The following is a 21,175-nucleotide window of genomic DNA, read 5'->3' as shown; positions in this document are numbered from 1 at the left end:
TCTCTCTCTCTCTCTCTCTCTCTCTCTCTCTCTCTCTCTCTCTCTCTCTCTCTCTCTCAATTCGCGACGGAAATGTAAAACGGCAATTAGGCGATCGGCGATAATTTATTGCCGCCCGCACCGAGTGCACTTGCCATTCGTATCGAAGCGTAAATCACCGCTAATTTGCACGATGCGATTACGCCGGCGAGAATCAGTCGCCGGTACAAATTACATCCTCTATTCGTGCACCATTGGTATGTGCATTATGCATTTGCGAGGCACGTTCTCGCTCAAAACGGATTAAACACGCCCCGACCGAGATTGCTGAAACAGCATTCTCGGTCAGCGTTATCAGACATATCCATATCAGTATAGATCCAAATTGACATTGACGAATAGTTTAAAATAAAATTAAAAATAAAAAAAGCCACTTTTTACGATATGAATTTCGCTTATCGAGTGTCTTAGAATAGAAATCCTAATAAGAGCCTAGACATGAGAAAGCTACTTGAGTGGTCCGTTGTATTATAACAATTCTTGAGAGAAAAAAAGAGATAGATGGATGGATATAGATCTTTTTATTAATATTCTAGGGCAAGGCCTCTAAAAATGCAATAGATGAGTAAAATAAAACACGAGCATAAAATTTGGTAACATAACGTAAGATTAAAATAATTATGTTAAATAAGCAGAAAGTACAAAAAAGTACAGCAAAAAGTAATGAAACACACAAACAGAAAATTTAGTAATTAAATTAAAAAATAAGAAATAAAAATAAAATAAAAATAGAAGTAAAGAAAATAAAGAGCAAGAGTGAGAAAGAAAAGTATCGTCCTCTCACAGATTTTTGTTGAAATAAACCCTGCAGAAAAAGTCTACTTTTTATGTCTAGACCCATCTTAGGGTTCTCCTTCCTCAATTCTCTCTTTTCTCCCTTCGCCATTTTATGGGACTTGTAAAACGGTTCCACAGAACAGGTTTTAACACAAGTGGAACGATATCTCGAAACTTTGCCGAGCGTATACCGTAACGCATGCAATGTGAATGCAGATGGACGTGCGGTCTCCCGTGCGCGCCACTGCGAATTCATGTTAACGCGAATTTACTACGGTTTGAGACGCTTTATCCCCGTGATCTCTCCACCGCAGCTAGTGTTTCGAGCACTTACGAATGTCACGAATGCAGAAAAGTCGATAGCCGCACGCCGCACCGGATGCTCACGGTACATAGACACTTCGCACTTTACATTTTGTGACTCGACTAATTAACGCGAAAAGCAACGTGTCCCAAAAATTTCATTAAAATCTTCCAATAGCCCAGGTATTTCCTCGTTCTTGCGTTGAGTTTAAAGTTTGAAGTGACCTAAATTACTTTCGCACTTGCCAACACTGAAGCGAAATGATGTTTTTGCGTAACAAAGAAGAGACTATACCTGTTGTTACATATTTGTTTGTATATTTTAGTAATTATTTTTGTATTTTATTTCTGTCTCTCTCTCTCTTTCTCTTTCTCTCTATAATTTCTCTTTTAATATAATATTATGCAGATTAATGAGAGAAGAACATTAGAACGGAAATGCATCTTTAATAAATTTTTAATTGATATTTTATTTCTTAATATTTAAACACTTAACTAATATTGAAAATTGAAAGACTATAATATTCGAGTTAAATCTTCTATCAGCAAAATAAAAAATTATAAGAAAAAATAATTATTTTCATTTTTATATATAACTCAAATTAAAATTGTACTTTTTAACAGAAATTATATAATTTCAAAAACTTAATTATATGTATTAGATACAGTTAATGTCAAAAAATTTAAATTAATTAGCAAAAGTAATCTCGAATTTTATGAACAAAACATATATATTTTTTAAATTTGTTAAAAAATACATTTCCACTGCTCCGACATTTTCGCAATCATCTTTTTTCGCATCAATTAAAATTCTTCTCATTTTATTCATCCTATGCCGTTTGACTCGCGCACTTGTCCGGAAATGCGTCACTCGATATTTTCTGTAGTGTTTTTGTAAAATAAGCAAAACTTCTGTCCACTCGTCCTTTTTTCACTTCCAGGAAAGGTCGAACAATGTGTATCTAGCTAACGCGACCTAATTTCGCTAATTAACTGGCTGTGGCACTCGATATCGTCGCCCGTCGAAAAAAAAGCCACTCGGGAATAATCAAAATAAATCTCCTGTATTTTGTTTGGCACGAGAGAAAACGATACATAAAATATCACAGCAGTCATCAGAAAAATGAGATGTCAAACAAATATATATGAAAATGATATGTAACTATAATGGACTCCATTCTGTAAATATAAGACCAGTTGAATCGATTAGTTGGTCCGACATCTCGCTGACCATTTCTAGATGTTATCTTTTTTAAAACATTTTGCATTTTTGGCGGAATATGACCAGAATAAATACCATCACTTGAATTCTCTTGGTGACTGTAACGGCATGGCGCATTCCTCGAGAAAACGCGGCTTCGAGGGCTTGCAAAGTCGCTTACTCGAAAGTTTTTCTTTGGAAAAATTTTCCAAGAGAGAAACTCGCGTGCACATTCTCGCTCGCGATGCAACCGAGCGTTCTTCAACTTGTACTCGGATTACTCGCAGCTTTAAATCCATCAATACAGTTTCTTAATCACGGAGAGAGATCCAAAGTCTTCACGCAATTCCTAACAATCTTGAAAAAAAATCGAAGAAAAACTTGCAGAGCATCTTTATTACCCAATTTATTGTCCCATTACATGAGAGGGAAAAGAAAAAAATCTCGTCTCTCTTGTACCTTTCCAAAAAGGCGTGTCTCCCGCGATCTCTCACGACGCGCCTCGTCGCTCTTGTCTTCGTCGGCGTGGAAAACGGAGTTTCTGCAGTAAAGAGATAATGCCTGCCTTAGTTACACTTGGTACCTTCAGGATCCACCGTCATTTGCAGCCAGTGTAAACCGTGTGGAACACGCGCGCAGCTGCGAAGTTTGCGCGGGTTGACATACTGTGAATCATAAGTTTATATCCACAGGGGCTCATTGTGCGGTGAAGTTTAAGGCCGACTGGATGGGGGAAACGGCTTTCCGGCTTTATCCTTTATTTTAATACACGTATAGGGTATACGTGTTTGAACGTAAAAGTCATCAATAATAAGACTTTATTCTTGATAAGATTGGCCGGCGATTCTTTCCTTTATGTAAACCGCCGCGGTTTGGATTTAAGGCAAGGAAATGGAGAGCGCCTTGTACGTATTCCACTTACTGCTATAATATGTATTCTATTTACTGCCATAAATCGAAAGATTAATATTTAATTCGGATGGGAGATAATTTAGTGGTAGGAATTTTGATTCGGGCGGCATATATCTAGAAAATCAATCCTGTGTCGCGCATATGTGAAAAGAGAGAGAGAGAGAGAGAGAGAGAGATTTCTAAATAAAGGCTTCTAAAAAATTAATGATTCTATTATATTGGTTTTGACCTAAAAGCGACAAAGTCATTTATTTTTCTAATATTAGAAATTTAGCTTCAAAATTTAATATTAATTCTCCTTTGATAAAAGGCGGGTCAGGTGCAATCTAGAGTTGTCTATTGTATTTTGCAGCGTCCAAACGCTGTTTAACGTTGCAAAGGAAAAAAAGTTTTATATCATTATTTACTTCTTTTTACCCATTTTATTACATTGACTGCGGAAAAAGCAGCTTTGCAACTGTTATAAAATTCTTTAATATAATTGATCTTTACAGTTACTCACAGAATCTAAATGTATATATATCAATCATATTAAATTTTCATCTAATTATTGGCTGCGTTCAGTGGAAAAAGCAGCTTTGCAACTGTTGTAAGAGTCTTAAGATTTTTACAACAATTGCAAAGCTGCTTTTTCTGCTGAACGCAGCCATTGATTAAATAAAAAATGAACAAAACAGTATTGAGTCGGATTCACAATTCTACTTTTCTGGATATCTTGACAATTTTTTATTAACAGAATATTAAGCAAAATTTTTATTAAAGACTGCAATTGATATTAAAAATTGAGTAATTATAATGGATGAGTTAAATTTTCTGTCAGTGAAGAAGAAATCCTTGTTATAGGAAGATTAATTAGTTTCAAGAGATTGATATCTTTTGAGATATGAATTCTCTCATTGAACTTTTTTCTGTCAGTCATAATAATTCAATGTTAGCACGATTTACGACAGTTGAAAGTGATGCGAGCAAAATGATAGTAATGAGGGGTTTGCGTCTTATTCTTATTCTTCACATATCTTGGAGGTCGTCAGTTTTGTAAAAATATCGCGAAATGCACACGCACTGAGATGTTACGATAATGCGCGTTAGCGGTAGATGCATTTTTACTGCTTGACGTAAAAATATTTTTATTTGACCGTATAAAAACATTCTTATTGCTCTATGTGGAAGCATGCATAAAAGTGGCAATCAAGAATTGAAGACGAAGCGACAAAATGCAAGAATCTTAGTAGGAAATACTCGGTTTCGACAGTTCCGACCTAAAATTCAATAAAGGACGAATTTAGGATCTTCCATGGTTTTGGTATTAAATACGTCATTGATTATAAATCTGGATCAGAGATTTACACTCTGGAAAACAGATTTATTCGGGAAAATTAGGATAGTGAAAGATCACGAGATATATCTGCCTTTACGTGTCGCAACGGACATGTGGAATGTTTCGACGAGCCAAAAATTTTCTCGGCACTTTGGGAATTAACTGCGAGTCGCTCTCTTCAATTTTAATTCCGGTGAGAGCCACATTTGTTATCCCGTGCTGTGTCCCCCCCATTTCCCTTTCTCCTGCCTTTCACGTGCCCCATCTAAAGTACCGGCCATTGCGAATATACAAAATTCGCCGTCACTGACGAGTCGCGGATGCGCTGCATTTCCTGTGCTGATGCATTCTACATGTGATGAGAGAGAGAGAGAGAGAGAGAGAGATTGCGCGACACTATTACCGATTTTTGGTGCGCTTCTCCGGAAGCATTTTTCCCTCAGGGAATCACACGTAATTCAGTAAGCTTTATCAAGCATATAGATTTAGAATGCACTGAAAATTATGATGAATATACTCCTATCAACCGCTTGGAAGATATCGCGAATATCCCGTATCTCTCTAAATGGAGCCTCTGAAAACGTCGGATCGTAGTAAAGCGCATCCATCATTTCGCGAAATGTTGTTCACCCAATTTTCCCTTCACCTATCCATCGCCCGTTTTTTTTACGATCGTGCGCAATTCAGAGAGCGAAGGATCGTTCTCCTCTCCTCTCATCTCTTCTCCGCTTCGCTCTGTGCGCGAGAAAAACTTTTCATGCCGCTCGTCACGATGTCGCAGGACAAATCGAATCGTCGCGACGGAAAACTCAGCAAAACTCAATTTCCATCGTGTGCTCCGTCGTCGGAAACGTTCGACGCATACGATCCTCTCGGCGACGGACGGGTGGATTCCCTTCGATCGCTCTGCGAATTAAATTAATTCCTACTGAACCCCGCGTGTCCACCGCATCCCGTATACCTACTCGCTCGCGGCGGTACGAAAAACTTTCGTGATTTCTTAGCGTCGTCAGACTTCGAGAAGAAACCATTGAGTCCTCTCGAGATGAGCCGATTGCGAACCGACACGCAAAAGTTGTAATCGAATTATCAATCGAGGCGAGATACACTCTTGGAATTAAAAGCCAAGGTTAATTTTTTCTTTTCGTCCGTTTTCACGTTGAGAATTTTTTATTCTCCCATGGCTTCTTTGGCTCACGGAAAAAAATTAATTGGTTGATTCAGCAAAGCTATAGCAATATTTATAGTTGGAAGATTTTATGGTTCAACAAAGAAATCACGTCTGTAAGCAATTATCAGTATGCTAATTCAGTTAATTCTATACAATTAACAAAATTGCTGATGTAACAAGATTTCTTTACTATTATAAAGTACATCTCAGCCAGCATGTTTTTTTTAAATTTTGATCTATATATTAGATTGATTTTCATAGAAAGTATCTTTACTGTATTAACTCATTTGGTATGCTATTATAATAGATATTGATTATATAATTGCTAATTTAATTTTGCTATACCACTTTGCTATTTTAACGTAGACAACTAGCTAGTCCGTATATTATGGCTGTAGTTTTTAATTGTTTTAACAATTTTTTTCATGTTGGTTTACCTCTTAATTCAAAAGGTGTTCACCCTCGCAGAGAAAGAGACTATCATTTTCACACGCAGTATCGGTCGACGAAGAACGGCATGCTTTAGCAAAGCCAGCTGATACCTAATTATATTCAAGAGTAGCCCGTCTGGCGTCTTAATTATCACGTGCTTTCGTCCCATTCTGGATGGGACACCCTTGACGACACGAGTGGTGTCCGCGACTAATTGCATTACTGAGACGAATCACCGGAAGGCATCGTGCACCTCTAATTGAACCCGAAATCAACAATTTCGGATTTCTCCATTCGCCAGCCGTGTGAACTCGTTTCACAGAACCTGGAATAAATCGGAATAAAGGGGGTAGGGCGTACTTACTGTAAGAAATAAAAAAAAGGATAAGCAGGGAAATACAGAGAAGACTCCACGCGATCGCGAAATAGGAATCCAATCGCGTCAATCTGTCTTCGTTTCCGCGACGGAGAAAGAAATTAAGGTAGGAAGCTACCTAACGGGTCGCCACTATTCATCCTTAGGGAGACTTTGCTTCTCTACGTCCCTATTCCGAACGGTACCCCCTGAATTCATTGACATTTGTCGCTATTGTGTAACTTTCATTAGTTTTAAGCTTCCGTTAGCGGCTCGGCTAATTCGACATTATACATATATATATTGTTAAAATTATTTTTACCCTCTTCCTAAAATTGAATAACTGATCTGAAAAAAAAAGAATTGTTTGACTAAATTAAGTTTAACTAATTTAATTGTTTTTCAGGCAATATTTCTTGCAATAAATTAAATTATTTACAGTCCTCTTAAGATGCTTATTACATACAAAATTATTATAAATTGCTTATTAATTTATTCTGATTTGTAATATTACTATTTTAATTCTATTTATAATTACGTTTTAATAAAACTTAGAAAGATTTCGGTTCGCGGTTTGGAATTGGATACGTATATAAATTCACTCTAAAATATTTAAGCACGAATATCCGTTTCTACCGAAAATAGTTTCTCTTAATTAATTTATTCGGATCGACCTAATACGAGTTATTAATTGTCTTTATTTCTTTTGTTAGAGAATGTGTATATAATATGTGTATATTTAAAGTCAAATATAACATTTTTGATTTAAATCAAATCACATCCTTAACTCTCCATTAAAAGAAATAAAGATGAACTAAATTTCTCAGTGTGTTGACTGCTCAATTAATTTGATACAGCGCGCGATAATACGTCTGATACAGAACGCTTACTCGCGTATGAAAAGATTTCCTACGCTCTCTGAGATTTGATTTTCGAGAAAAATGATTGGCGACCTTCTCTTGTCGGTAGAAGGATAATGGATATTCCCAATGGAACATCTTGGAGGACAATGCGACTCCGGAAATTCACTCTCGACGCGAACCAACACGACCGCAGGTGGTCAATTCATGTGCCAGTCACAGAGCCTTCGTCCGACAATGTCCTGCTACTGAACACGGTCGGAGATTCCTATTCCGGAATCCCGTGAGCTTCCGGTCACCGAAGACCATACATCGCAGGTCCAGAAATTTAAACGTTATACCCCACAGAATTTTCGAGACTTTATCTATTTTTATTCAGAGTCAAGCCAAGCGGAAATTAAAGCCGTGCGCGAAGAAAGGCAATGGAAGTTGAAAGACGAGTAAATGTTAAATTAATCGATTAATGCCTTTGATGCCTTTAATGAGCATCTTATTTCTCCTCATTTTCCACGTCATCTCCTGCAGCGAGGACTGCAGTGACGATCATTGATGCATACTTATTCCGCGTACAAAATTCTGTTTCTTCACAGAGTCTAGCTTATAAATACATAAAACACCTACCGATGCCGGATAAGGAGCGTAAAATTTTCCGCAAATATTTCCTTCCTGGCGATAGCTGAGTATCCCAGCTGCGCATCTCCCGGAAGGATTTTCCTTTTATTAAAGTTGCGCGACTCCGTCCTTTGAATAATACATCGCTTTCGTGTTTCCCTAAATTCATCGGACCCACGAACACGACTCACACCCACACACAGGACACACGTGTGCGGACTCTGTCGCAACTTTGTTGTGTTAAGTTTCCTGTAAAAGGTAGGAAAAGTATAGGAGGTACATCGTTTGTGTTTGCAGACCGAAACCGGCGATAATTGCGAAACTTCGTCTTTAGCTTTAGATCCAAAAAGTGATTTAGAAAGGATAGTGTGAGCGATTCGTTTCAATTAAAAAAATGTTGAAGATAAACTGGAGGAGTATCAACAATGAGTTTGTTAACATAATCAACAGCTATAAAAGCCAATCAATTACAAACGTTGAATTTCCCGGCTGGATAATTCTTCCCGTATTGAATTGCTGAAAATGACGCTACTGAAACGCTTGTCCATTAAAGTTGAAACTCGACGAGGGCTTTCTTAAAATCGTTACTGTTAATTGCATTTGCGACGCGCCGTGTCGCGGAAGCTCCCCTAATGGCTCGCGTAATTATTTCCTCGTATGCTGGTTATTTTATTTTAGAAGTCCTTTGATCGAGCCCGCTTTGCAATTAGACCTTTCACGGACTGCTCTCGGATAGCTTTCTTCAGGAATCACTGTGAGTCCGTCTCGAAACTGTTTCGTGTCTGAAGATTCAGCATTGACGAAGGCTTAAAAGCAAACTTAATTCGATTGGATGCGGCGATAAAATTTGCGTACAAAAAAGGCGGATATTTTTTTATTTCAATTCAATAATTTTTCCTGATTTCAGCCTTTTGCGTAACTGATCGCGCGGGAAATCGATGATCTCAAGCAGTGATGCGCCACCTGCGGCTCGCCATTCACCTATGAATTTTTCGCGACTTGTCAGTTTATAGCAGAAAACATAAAATTATATTTTCTATTTCATGTAGGTAATAGCTACATAAATATTATATATTTTACTTATTTCTAAAAATGGCTTCCCGAAAATAATTCTTTAAAAAGATTGCGCATCACAGATCTCGAGGGTTGAATTTTGAAAAAAAGTTGCATTGCGAGTGACAAGTCGCCTCTCGTTGCGGCTTGTCACAACAGTGGATTGATAGAGAGTACAATTTTCAGATTAGAGCACTTACAGATATTCTCGTTATCCTTTAAATATTATAGTGATAATATCGAGTAATTTAGCGACTATTGCTCTTATGCTCTGATTAATTCGATGTCAAATTAAGAAGTCAGTTTTCTTAGAAATAAGCCGATAATAATTTTTTTTATTTAGTCATTTCTATCAGGATTCAATTAAATGTATATATCAAAATAAGAAATTACCTTTCTTGGGAATTATATTAGCTCTGTAATTGATTTTTTCATTAACTATTTCTCAGATTTCGATTAAATTTATGTTAAAATATGTAAGGAATCAGCTTTCTTGAAGATAGCTCGATGAAATTTATTTTTATTTGATTATTACTATCGCAGACTCCTATTAAATTTATGTTAAAATAAAAAATCAATTTTCTTTAGAGATAACCCGATAATTAACTTTTTATTTAGCTATTTTTATCACACACTCTGATTAAGTTGACGTTAAATTCAAAAAACAATTTTTTTTTTTAAATAGAAAGATTTTTAAAGACTCAAATAACTAATTTTCCTTTTCGTCATCATGACTTTAAAGTAACATGTCTTACTCGCAATTAATTTCATGTATCATGATGAGAATGAATTCCTCCTACGCGCGATCATTCGATATATTTCTCCTGACACATACAACACGTGATTTCTCCCGGGGGGCAATTACATCAATTCGAGATGATCGGCTTTGTCCCGTGCCTTCTCCTCCCATAGAAGTTCAAGTCGATCCGTCGCTCCCTGTGAGAAAAAAATCCTATTCGACGTTGAACCTGCTGTGTATTGATTTCCTGTCAGGCTGCAATATAGTCGATCTATTGTGTACGCGATACTTGCACAACGTGTACACTCTCCCCAGCGTATACAATAGAATAATTTTATATTGCTATATGATGCAGAGATTAATGTGAGATCTCTCGATATCTTTGCCACGGGCGATTCGTAATATCCTCTCGTATATGTCCATACCTTTGATATTCCCAGGTTGCATATAAAAATAATATTTTTTTTTCTCTGGAAACGAATCTCTCTCTCTGTTTTAATGGAATATTACGCGCGTACGTAATGTACATCGAATATTCTAGAATTACTTCTTCGTCACTTTTGTCCATTTTGAAATTAGTGTTTCGTCTTGTTATCACAACATCATATTATTGAAAAATCCTGAAATGCATGTGCATCCACGTATTTGAAATATACAAGCGAGTATCTAGTTTGTAATTAATGCATCAGCATGCACGATCGAGGGGGAAAATTCGAAGTATGGAAAGGACAAATGGACGACGCAAAATTATGAAAGAGAGAAAAGAATATTTTAGTAGAAAATAGAACTAAATAGAAAATTATATATATATAGATATATCTCAGATTTTAATCATTAACTTTAAAGGTATTTAAGATGTTTATATTGGCATCAGATTATTAAGCGAGAGAGAGAGAGAGAGATCTTTTTAAAATGCGCTATAAGAGCATGCATATTATTAAATGGATATTATATCATTTTAATTCGTGATATTACTACTTTTTTTGTTAGAATTGCATTTTAAGACTGAAAATTAAATTCGGTACGCAATTTGTACGATTGGATACAAGTATATAAAATTTGGATAGGCGTATATAAATTCGCATTATTTAAGCATTAAATGTCCAACTTGACTTTTTAGGGTTTATATTTCCTATATTTGTTGTGTATTCACATTATGGGTTTTAAAAGATACTTTATTTAATATTAGAAAAAAAAAACCTTATCTCAATTTAAAGAGATAACTGTAAATACTATTTGAAGCGACAGAGAAAATAGAACGCGATTTTGCTATTTTTAATCTAAAAATAATATCGTCATATTTGTGAGATTTGACCATTTATTGTGCAGGAATCTTACACGATTCGTATGCGTGTTGCAGTAGCGGTTATAAATTACGCGGTCTCGTCTGGCGCAAAAAATATAATACACCGATCGAAAGGATCGATGCCTGGGATGTCGGTAGCGCCGGGACGAGATAGGGGATTCATCAGACAGACAGGGTTGCAATCTTTTTGATCCTCTTTCTGTTGCAGTTGTGTGCGGCGTTGGCGCGGATGTGGCGTACCATCGACACGTCATGGGGCTTTACGTTACGTGAGGATAATTCAACATGCGTATACCGTAATTCAATTCACGCATTATCAGCCCTCTGATCAGCGATCCTCTCGTCGACATTCGCGCAAAGGAGAGGCCGTTGACTGTCCACGGGACAGAAGTGAATCGAGAGAAGACGAACAATATCATCCCGCGATCACTGAATTTTCTAACGGCATATACACATTTCTAAACCAAACATTTATATCGTTACTTCGAAGAGCAACACAACTCAAAGAATTAAGTTTTTCAGAAATGGGGAGATCTATTTTTCAATTTAATAATAGAACATTATTGACTAATCAAATAATGCCAGTGAAAAGAATAGTTTTGCAAATATAGTCAAATGTCATTTCTGTTATTTTTGTTTCACTTAATTTTTAAAAAGCTATCCTCCTGGAATTGGATAATTTTGTTCCGAGAAAATGATAAATCCGGAATTATAAAAAAATTGGAGAAAGTATTATGATCTCTTTGTTCTTAAGAATGACATATATAAATGTTATTTGATGAACAAATTAAGAACAAGTTGAGAAGTTCACTTAGATAATCTTTATTTATTTATGATAATAATTTGAAAATCACATTTATGAATTGACATTTTAAGTAAAAGTATGGCTTTTCCTAGAAAGTGAGAAGCAACACAATTGCGACAGAAATGACATTTCGTGAAGTTTTCACGGAAGGTTCGTGAATGAAGGAGTACTCGGTAGTTTTAGACAATCCGCGACGAGAATAATTATAACTTTTAGATCTCATCGTAATTTTATTATACACGTTACGTGTAACTTTTCTCTTTTCTTCCAACGGTTGGTTATTTAAAGATATATTGTTATTATTTTACAAAAGGTGGAATGCTTGGTCTAGTTATATATGTATGTCATTGGAACCCTCGAAAGCGAGGCTTCTTTCAGTTAAGTTAAACGGGGCGACGTCCGGTTTTATGGGCAGAGATTTTTCCAGTCTGTTCCTCTTAATTCACCATTTTCTCGCCGAGACGATTAATATCTGTCCGTTCTGCCAAAGACAGCGGATTTGTCGTCATTTGTTCGACGACTGTTGTCCGCGACGCGACAGTATTTCGAAATCGTTAACCTTGTCCGAAAGGCGTCTACTACTAACGAATGCTTCCTTTCCGGATAGAACAATCGTTTATTTGACCCAGAACTATATTCGACGTTGAAAAATACTGAGTCGCGACTGTTGACGTTTCGTGAAGTTTTCACGGAAGGTCTGTGAATGAAGGGACATCCGGCAGCTTTAGACAATCTGCGACGAGAATAATTGAAACTTTTGGATCCAACCGCAAAACTTATTACGGGCGAGTTATTTCCTCAAGTTTTTTGTGTAAAGAACAAAATATTCACGTACATGGAAATTATTAATCGAACAAAAGAAAGTAACATTCCGCTTTTAACTATACGTGAGAGGTTGAACACGAGAATCTCATTTATACGTTACTCTTCATTACTCGTGGATTATTGTGCTTTGCGTTACTTCAACCACGGTTTACTTATACGATTCCTGCATAAAATCCATTTCATTAATTACACGTAATTAAGCACGATGAACGATGCTTGAAAATCTTTTCGATTATTTTTGCTCATCGGGCAATCTACTTTCGATCCATTCGAGAGATCTAATTTGGGGCTGATTTGATTATCGGTAACGGAAGTGCGATGTCGAAACGAGATTATCTTTAAGACACGAAATATAATATGTATTCGGTCACGGAGAAAATGGAAAAGCTGACAACTGCTAAACATTAACGTGCGCATACATAATTAGATTATTAAAATATCAACTTGTTTACCTTATAATCTTTTAAATAGGAGATTTTATTTATTCTCTTTTGCTTTTCTCTCGTACTCTTTCTCTCTTTCTCTAAAGATTCTCATTGCTTACTTTAAAATTGTAGAATATTCTAGACACAACTTTGCAATTTTATCCCACAATATAAAATGAAACAATTTTAAAGAGAAAAATATTTTGCATAATGCACAATCAATAAAAATATAAATAAAAATTTCTCCCAATTATTTATGATGAGTTTAAAATCGGCTTAATTAAATAATCATATCTTGATTTATCAACAACGACGCATTTACAATACATTACTCGTATATTAAAAATCTACTAATTAAAAAAATGTTTGAATAGTTTTAAGTAAATATTGGAATATAAATATTATTTTTATTTAATATATAGGAATCATTAATTTGATTTAACCATTTTTTTATTTTGAATAAATATTTATTTAATAAAATAATAATAATTTTACTGAAAGCGAGGACAATATGAGACAATATTAGATGTTAATAGTAACATTAAAAGTGATATATCCAGAGAAGAAGTGATTGTGTTGTTAAAATTAATGAGTATTCAGAAAAATATATATGTTTTAAAATTTAGTAAATTTTTTTAATATGTACTTCAACTGCAAAAATTATTGGATGAATTGTGATGCACAGAAGAACGATAGCATTTGATTAGACATTCCCTCGCGTAGCCATAGCCACGTTTCACCGAGGCGCATGCAATGAACAACAAAGCGGCTCGCAAAAAAGTAAAAATATCTCAGTCCGTTGCAATTTTTCTCGAGCATTATCCAACCGGCGCCACGGAGAATCTCGCACAGTGGGAAATTGAGAGAGATGTCTTACATTTTTTACGCGATTCTATGTCGGCGCGCTTTTAATCATTGATCACGCCTGGCTATATGCGAGAAGAAGAGCCCGATTTTTCGGGAACGTGTCACCTTTTCACCATTCGAGAACCACCGCGACAAAGTCAAATCACGTATCCGCGATACAGATTGATATAAACATTGGAGTAAAATATTTTTTAGAATTGTTACCTTATATACGTATACTTTTATTTACTATTACAAGAAACAGTTGCATGTGGGATGCATTTTTGTAGGGATTTTAAACATATTGCTGCTCTCTTCTTAATCCCATCCAATATACCTAAATAATATCTAGACAACACACATTGTTTAGAAGATCCCTTTACAATATTCTTTAGAGATGTATGTCTCGAAAGATGTATTTATCTTAAGAAACAGATTTTAGTCCAAAATGATGCAGTTAAAAGTCAATATAACGATTTTTTATTACAATAAAGATTTGACGTCCAAAAAAATGTAACAGTAAATTTTACAATCTAACTCGATAGACATGCATTGGATAGCGGGAAGTGATATTGTATATTTTCAGAAAGTTTTTATTAAGTAGCATACTAAACTTGTATAGGATCAGAGTAAAATGATTTTTGTCTCATTTAGTAACAATGAAAAAATGACTACATTGTGGACATTGATTTTTCGTCAGAAAACGTTTGAATCAAAATAAAGTCATTTTAATTTTCTATTGATTTTCTTTTGAGATGTGTTTCTGACTTTATGACGTCTTTTAGACATGCAAGTTATCTGAATAGAGTAAGTCCGCGGCATACGTTTCACCGACGGCATGAGAAGTTTTATATCACATTTGGTCTCTCCAGACGCAGCCTTGTCTGTTAATTCTTATGTTTTCAATTATAGAGCGGCGTCGGGTGTAATCTTCTTCCTTGAAGTGACTTGGGCCATCACGCTATTTGTGCAGCTCTGTGTTAGGTACGTTTATAGACGAATGTAATTTCAGTAATTTCAAAAATATATATTTAGAAAAAGGTATATTTTAAGATCTTATTTAACTTCATTTGATCAATGCACAGATTTATTTATTGACTGGTATGAAATAATTACGTATTAAAAAATATATAAGAATCAAACGATCTGATTTCAATCAGTTTCTTGGTGTAATGCGTATATAAACGTAACGCGGATGCTGTGACTTTGCAAATTGCCCGAAATTGGTCCGTGCATGTATATCGAGCGAGCGATAAGCCCAACAAACAACGAAGTTGAGAAGGCCCCAGGGAATTACCGTTCGAGGTCCGAACAGGATAACACGGAAAAGAAGCGGCAAAGCCAACCCAGCAATTACCAAGCAGGTCGGAAGTTCGCTCCAGTTTTCCCCGCATTTTCCGACAAGAGGAGCAGCGAGGCAAGTGGACTACCAGATAACTACATAGATAATGCTTTACGATGCGAAGGGATGGTGGTGAAGCGCAGCGGTAGTCATCTTTAAGCCAGATAAATGCGTCACACAAGCTAGAAAATGAAGACAGAAACTTCCTCGCGTTTTCGAACTTAATTGCAGAGGTGTACCAAATTAATCAACAAGCTGGTTATTCCGTTCCCGTGTGTGCCATGCACTTTCTTAACAATTATAGTCTATCGAGATTTCTTAAGTTGTATTCTATATTTTTTGTGTTCTATGCACGCTAAAAATAATTTTGTTAAAGTATCTAAGAATTTATTTACATACCGATCTGAAAATAATATTGTTGAATTATTAATTATGTATCATAATATTAAATTATATCTAATTTTAGTTATTTTTAATCATTTCTATAGGGATCGCCACTGTTACTTAACACATATCATTAATATAACTAAAATAAAATAATGGAGATAAACAAATGAAAAAAAAATCTTATTTAATTTGATTTGAACTTAGTTTATTATTTACCAAATGTAGGGAAGCGAGGGGCATGTCGTAACAATTTTCAGAATATTGTATATATTATGAAACCTATCAAGTACTGCTTGTGGCGGAACACTGGTTGTACTTACGTAATGCGGGAAGTTATAAGGTTAAGATCGTGTTAAATATTCGACGTCAAGAGTTCAAAATCTGGTAAAAATTGCGTGTTACTATTTATCCCTGTTACAACTAGTCCCTTGTTCTCCTATTAATATAAAAGTTATTTATTTTGAAACTAATCACAGAAATGGATTTACATTTTGACATACATGAAAGTAGACAATAGAAGAGAAATTAGGTTCCTTTTATATCTAACAATGTAGGATGCTCAAGCATATAATAATACTGTAATGAGTTTCCATTGATATTCTAACAACCAACTTGATTAGTGTTCTACATAAGTCTTTGATGGTCTAACGAAATTATATTTTCAAATCTGTGTCATAGCTAAATTTTTAGGTATTTTAGAAATATATATTGTATATCTACTTGGTAGGTAACATATTAATAAATTTTGTTAAATCTTTCGGTAAACGTGGCCTTAATTGTCGCGCGGATGACGAGATTATATATAGTTTTTGTCATCTAAGCTTATATCGATCAGCGCGGGATGGTAGCCAATGGAAAGACGACGTTGCCAGCATTCTTCGCAAGCTAGTGGAAGGAAGTAAAAGAAGTTCTGCAGGGTCTACGGTTTTATCGAGTAACTTAACTTAGCGATCCATCCGGAATCGACGCTGCTGCGGAAGTTTATGTCCTCAACGACGGTGCCATTAAAACTGCTAGTCGGAGCGATCGATCACTCTGATCTACGTAGAGATGATCGAACGGCTAAGGAAAGAGATAACGTCGCTTCTCGTAGAAAAACGGATTTCCAACGAAGACATCTTTTATATCTGTTCATCACGCAGGGATGAAAGCCCATCAGATCTCTCTTTCTCTTTCTGTCTCTTTTGATTGCGGATAATCTAATTAAAAATATTACAGTTAATTGTTAAAGGAATATTGAAACATGAATGTTTCTCAATTGATCTTGTCGATTTTCTTGATTATCTCTGAAGATACCGGGAAGATTTGTTCTCGCATTAAGGTGCTGTGCAAAGATGATTTCCTTTTTCCTCTTTTCATTGCAAGAGTCGACGAGTTTTTAGTCTATCGCAATGGCTAATTTCGTAAATTAATAATAGCTTCGGAATGCGCGTGATAATTATCTCCGCGGAAATTTTCCCGATAATCTCAGACCCGAGCAAATCGCTTCCCGGCAATTTTCTTCTCGATACAGTTACCGCAGCGATTTCCGCTAAATTGCGCTGTGAACGCAATTGCCGCCGTGCACGTTAGCGTAACATATTTCAATTAGACAAATATTATATTTTCATGTGTTACGTGAACCAAGAAAATATACAATGATTATGTAACGTAAAACTGGTCGCTGCATTTTTGTAGAACACCATACAAACTGAACTTTTATTTTAACGCGAGATTTCTTTTATATGTATTTGGGATTAAATTTGTTAATCTCGTAAAAAAGCGCACTCGACGAGAAGCGTATTCGAAGCTGAAGGTTGTATCGATAGGAAAGTCGTCTTACTGCTCCGTTTTAAGACGGAGACTCAAATGGGAAATGATGGAGCCGTAATCAGGATATAAATGCTGATTGCTCGCTTGCGAATTCAAGGAAAAACGTCATTTTCGAAAGTTCTGTTTATCGAATGCAAATCGGGCAAATCCTTTAGTTTCGCGAGAACACCAGATAACATATAAATATTTTTACAACCTTGAATGTATCAATTATCCGAAAAGCGTCTCGTTTACTCAAATTGATTTAATTTTTAACATAAAATTAGATCTGATCAAAATAAAATTTCACAATAATAGAATAATTTTAATTTGTCTAAAAAGTTTATTTACTATTAATTTAATTCACAAATAAACAGTTTTAGATATATCAAATTATTCAGTTTGTTTAAATTCTTTAAAACATTGTTCCAGAAAATAATTCTTTTGATCTTGAAAACTTCTCTTTTTACGAAAAAGGCACTTTTACGAAAGATACGTTTTTTTGACGTTTTATTTTCGCAGAAACGAGGACTCTCTTTGTTCACGTTGTTGGTCCAGCGTCCTGACGGCCACGCGGGGCTGGCGAAGAGCGTTGTTTTATCTACCGTTGTCCTGCATTTTAGCGTGGCGACCCAATAAACTTTGGCTATCCTACGTTGCGGGTAAGTACGACGGGGTTTATTTCCGTGAACCACTGACAGATAGAATGTGCTTACAGCCGGCCAGTTGGCGATACTGTCCTTACTGCATATTGCATCGAGCGCGCTAGGACGACGAGATTCATGCCAATCGAACACTGGTGCCGATTCGGTAGGTGAGAGCCTCTTGAACTCCAGACAGGAGAATTACGATCGTTTTGAGGAAGTTCTGGTGAGTGTTCCCAAGATCGGCGATTGGAAAATCCCGCAATAAGCTTGCAAATTTAATTTTTTCTTGGTTCTTTTTTTCACAAAATATTGATCTAGTGTCACACACAAAAACACACATACTTTTTTTCGATTACCGCTATCCATCATTGTCTCTTTTACGAGGTGACGGAGGTTCTCGATGACGGCATGTCAGGACCAGGACGCTGTCCCGGGGACAGCGACGGCGAAATATGACATGAACGGCGGTCCTCCTGGGCTAGTGAATCCGATGAGGATAGCGAGCCTGAACAGAGGACGTGTCAAATCGCCACGCTGTCTTAGTCCTCGATGGATTTCGACCGGATCTCGTCATGTATCAAGAGAGGTCAATTGAACATCCCATTCAGCTTACGGCAAGAACGAACGCGAAAAGTGAGCGAGACCGAAATAATGTCTTCTTCTAAAATTGTGTGAATTGAGGGAGGAGATTTCAAAGAAATCATCGTGGGAAATTCAGACAAGATGAGAGAGAGAGAGAGAAGGTTTTAATTTATTGATTTATAAATTTCTATCTGCGATAGAAAAAAACGATGCGAGGTATCGCATCGCTTTGCGTGCAGATGACAGAATGAATGTGAAGGAGCGCATATTTTATTAGTCACTTGATAGTTACACATAATTTTCTATACGTTATGTTTTTTAGAAAAACAATAGATATAATTGTATAATATATGATTGCATGACGTACAAAGCAGCCGTAAAATTTCATTATAAATAAATTATTCGATATGCTATTAAATTGTCAATATATATATATATATATACGATTGCTAATAAATACTTTCCAAAAGTTTCTATTATACGTAAAATTTATTTCAATACAAAAATCACGATGAAAAATTACTTTAAAAAAAAAAACAAGATTTTTGCAAACATATTAAATAGGAAATTTTATTATGTATGTAATATTGTAACACTATTTCAAGAAATTGCGATAAAAAGAATTTATTGTAGAAGAAAAACAAATGCTTAACTGATTCTCGTTATGACATTTCAAAAATCAAATTTTTTAATTATTTATTCCGGTAATAGAGCCAAAGATGAATACGATAGAAAAAATATAATATTATATACACACACACACACACACACACACACACACACACACATACATATATATAATATATTATAGTTTTATATAATAAGAAAAATATACATAAACGATTTGAAATTTAAAATATTCCATCGGAAATACCTTTTTTTATAATACTTCATTAACATTGCGATATTTATTTAATTTATACAGCAATATAACCTGTCATTAAACCCCGAATAATAAAAAAGACAGTGGACAAAAGGAAATTTGCAATATATAATGATAGTAAAATAAAATTTGAATGATATTGACTTACTGATAAAAAATAAGAACATATATTATATTACCTGTACATGTATGCAAAATTATGTGCGTATAAATAAAAATTTATTTTTTATGATGAATATCGATAGCGCGTACAAAAATTAAAATGTCATGGTTATATGAAAATATGTATTATACGTATATAATAAAATTTAATAACTATGTATATTTATAAAGTCAATGTATGCATTAACGTAAGATCTTTAGCAAAAATTAACTATAAAAATATCTGATGTTCCTAATAAACATATTTATTTATTAAACGAGGTACTACATCTTATTACAAATATTAGTAAATATATTACGAGTCATCAGTCGTCACACATCAGTAAAAATATACATTTATTATTATAGTTTAGCCACACTTTAAAATCAATAAAAAATTATGCTTATTTTTTTATATCAGAAACGAAAGAATTTGACAGAAAAACAAGTCGCTTTGTCCTTCGAATAATTTCTAATCAGGTTACAAAACTTATCATATCAACATAATAAAACCTCTACTCCGCCTATTGTAATAATAACTTATAATAGCGAAAAAAGTTAAAGAGTTTTAGATATTGAAGTGTACTATGTGATTAAAGAAAAGAACATGAATGAAAGTTTATTATCAGTAACAATGCTATAACTTTGCTTGTGATACCTAATACATGATACTATCTTACAATTAGAAATCTGTCTGGTTACAATTAGAAATCTAACTTTTTTGGTTTGCATTATTTTTAATAAGTATATTATAGACTCGTTTAATTAGTAAGGCGAAGATTTAATAATAAATGCATATGCATGTCGCTACAAAGAATGCGCATATGTAACCCCAGCGTGGTGAGTGCATTTGCTAACAAAAATATTCATGAAGTATTCAAATTAATGCATTTTTTGCTTGTACACAATTTTTACTACATTAGATATGAAAATGTATGAATTTAAAAGTAAAAATTTAAATTTCATTTCTTGTAAATACATTTATTTATTAAATTATTGTATGCATGCATTAACTGGTAAGTATATGTACAGTTTTGTATAAACCTATTTTTAAATATATATTTTTAAAAGACACATATTGGTACATATTGAGTGATTAAGAAGAGCACTAAGCCAAAGGAAGTCAAACAACGATTCTAAAAAAAATTTTTCGCTCAATGGCGAAACATTTTTCTGTGTGTATATAATAATTTTTGTTATATAAATTTACAATTGATTTTTTTCAACGAAGTGTCATAAATAAGATGCTTTATTATATATTATTTATTTATCTTAATTCATATACCGATATTAGAACGAAGTTTCATAAATAGCTGCTTTATTATATATTATTTATTTATCTTAATTCATATACCGATATTAGTTATGGACACTTTTTTACAGTATAAATATTTGAAAAAATTACATTATACAAAATCGTGGA

At 34.7% G+C, this 21,175-nt stretch overlaps 1 protein-coding gene across 1 annotated transcript in view; it reads left to right on the top strand.

The window, feature by feature from the left end:
* Positions 1-19,016, top strand: part of LOC108779602 (uncharacterized) — a 26,690-nt gene extending 7,674 nt beyond the window's left edge. Inside the window, exons 3-7 of the mRNA XM_018547048.1 lie at positions 11,287-11,347; positions 14,892-14,963; positions 18,022-18,161; positions 18,218-18,369; positions 18,531-19,016. Coding sequence (XP_018402550.1) covers positions 11,287-11,347; positions 14,892-14,963; positions 18,022-18,161; positions 18,218-18,369; positions 18,531-18,602 — 497 coding nt within the window. The 3' untranslated portion in view covers positions 18,603-19,016. The remainder of the gene's footprint in view (positions 1-11,286; positions 11,348-14,891; positions 14,964-18,021; positions 18,162-18,217; positions 18,370-18,530) is intronic.
* Positions 19,017-21,175: the final 2,159 nt, after the last annotated feature.

This window comes from Cyphomyrmex costatus, unplaced genomic scaffold (assembly GCF_001594065.2).
Source record: "Cyphomyrmex costatus isolate MS0001 unplaced genomic scaffold, Ccosl1.0 scaffold600, whole genome shotgun sequence".
NCBI lineage: Eukaryota > Metazoa > Arthropoda > Insecta > Hymenoptera > Formicidae > Cyphomyrmex > Cyphomyrmex costatus.
The sequence above is the reverse complement of the archived record's forward strand: the minus strand, read 5'-3'. Positions and strand labels throughout refer to the sequence as shown.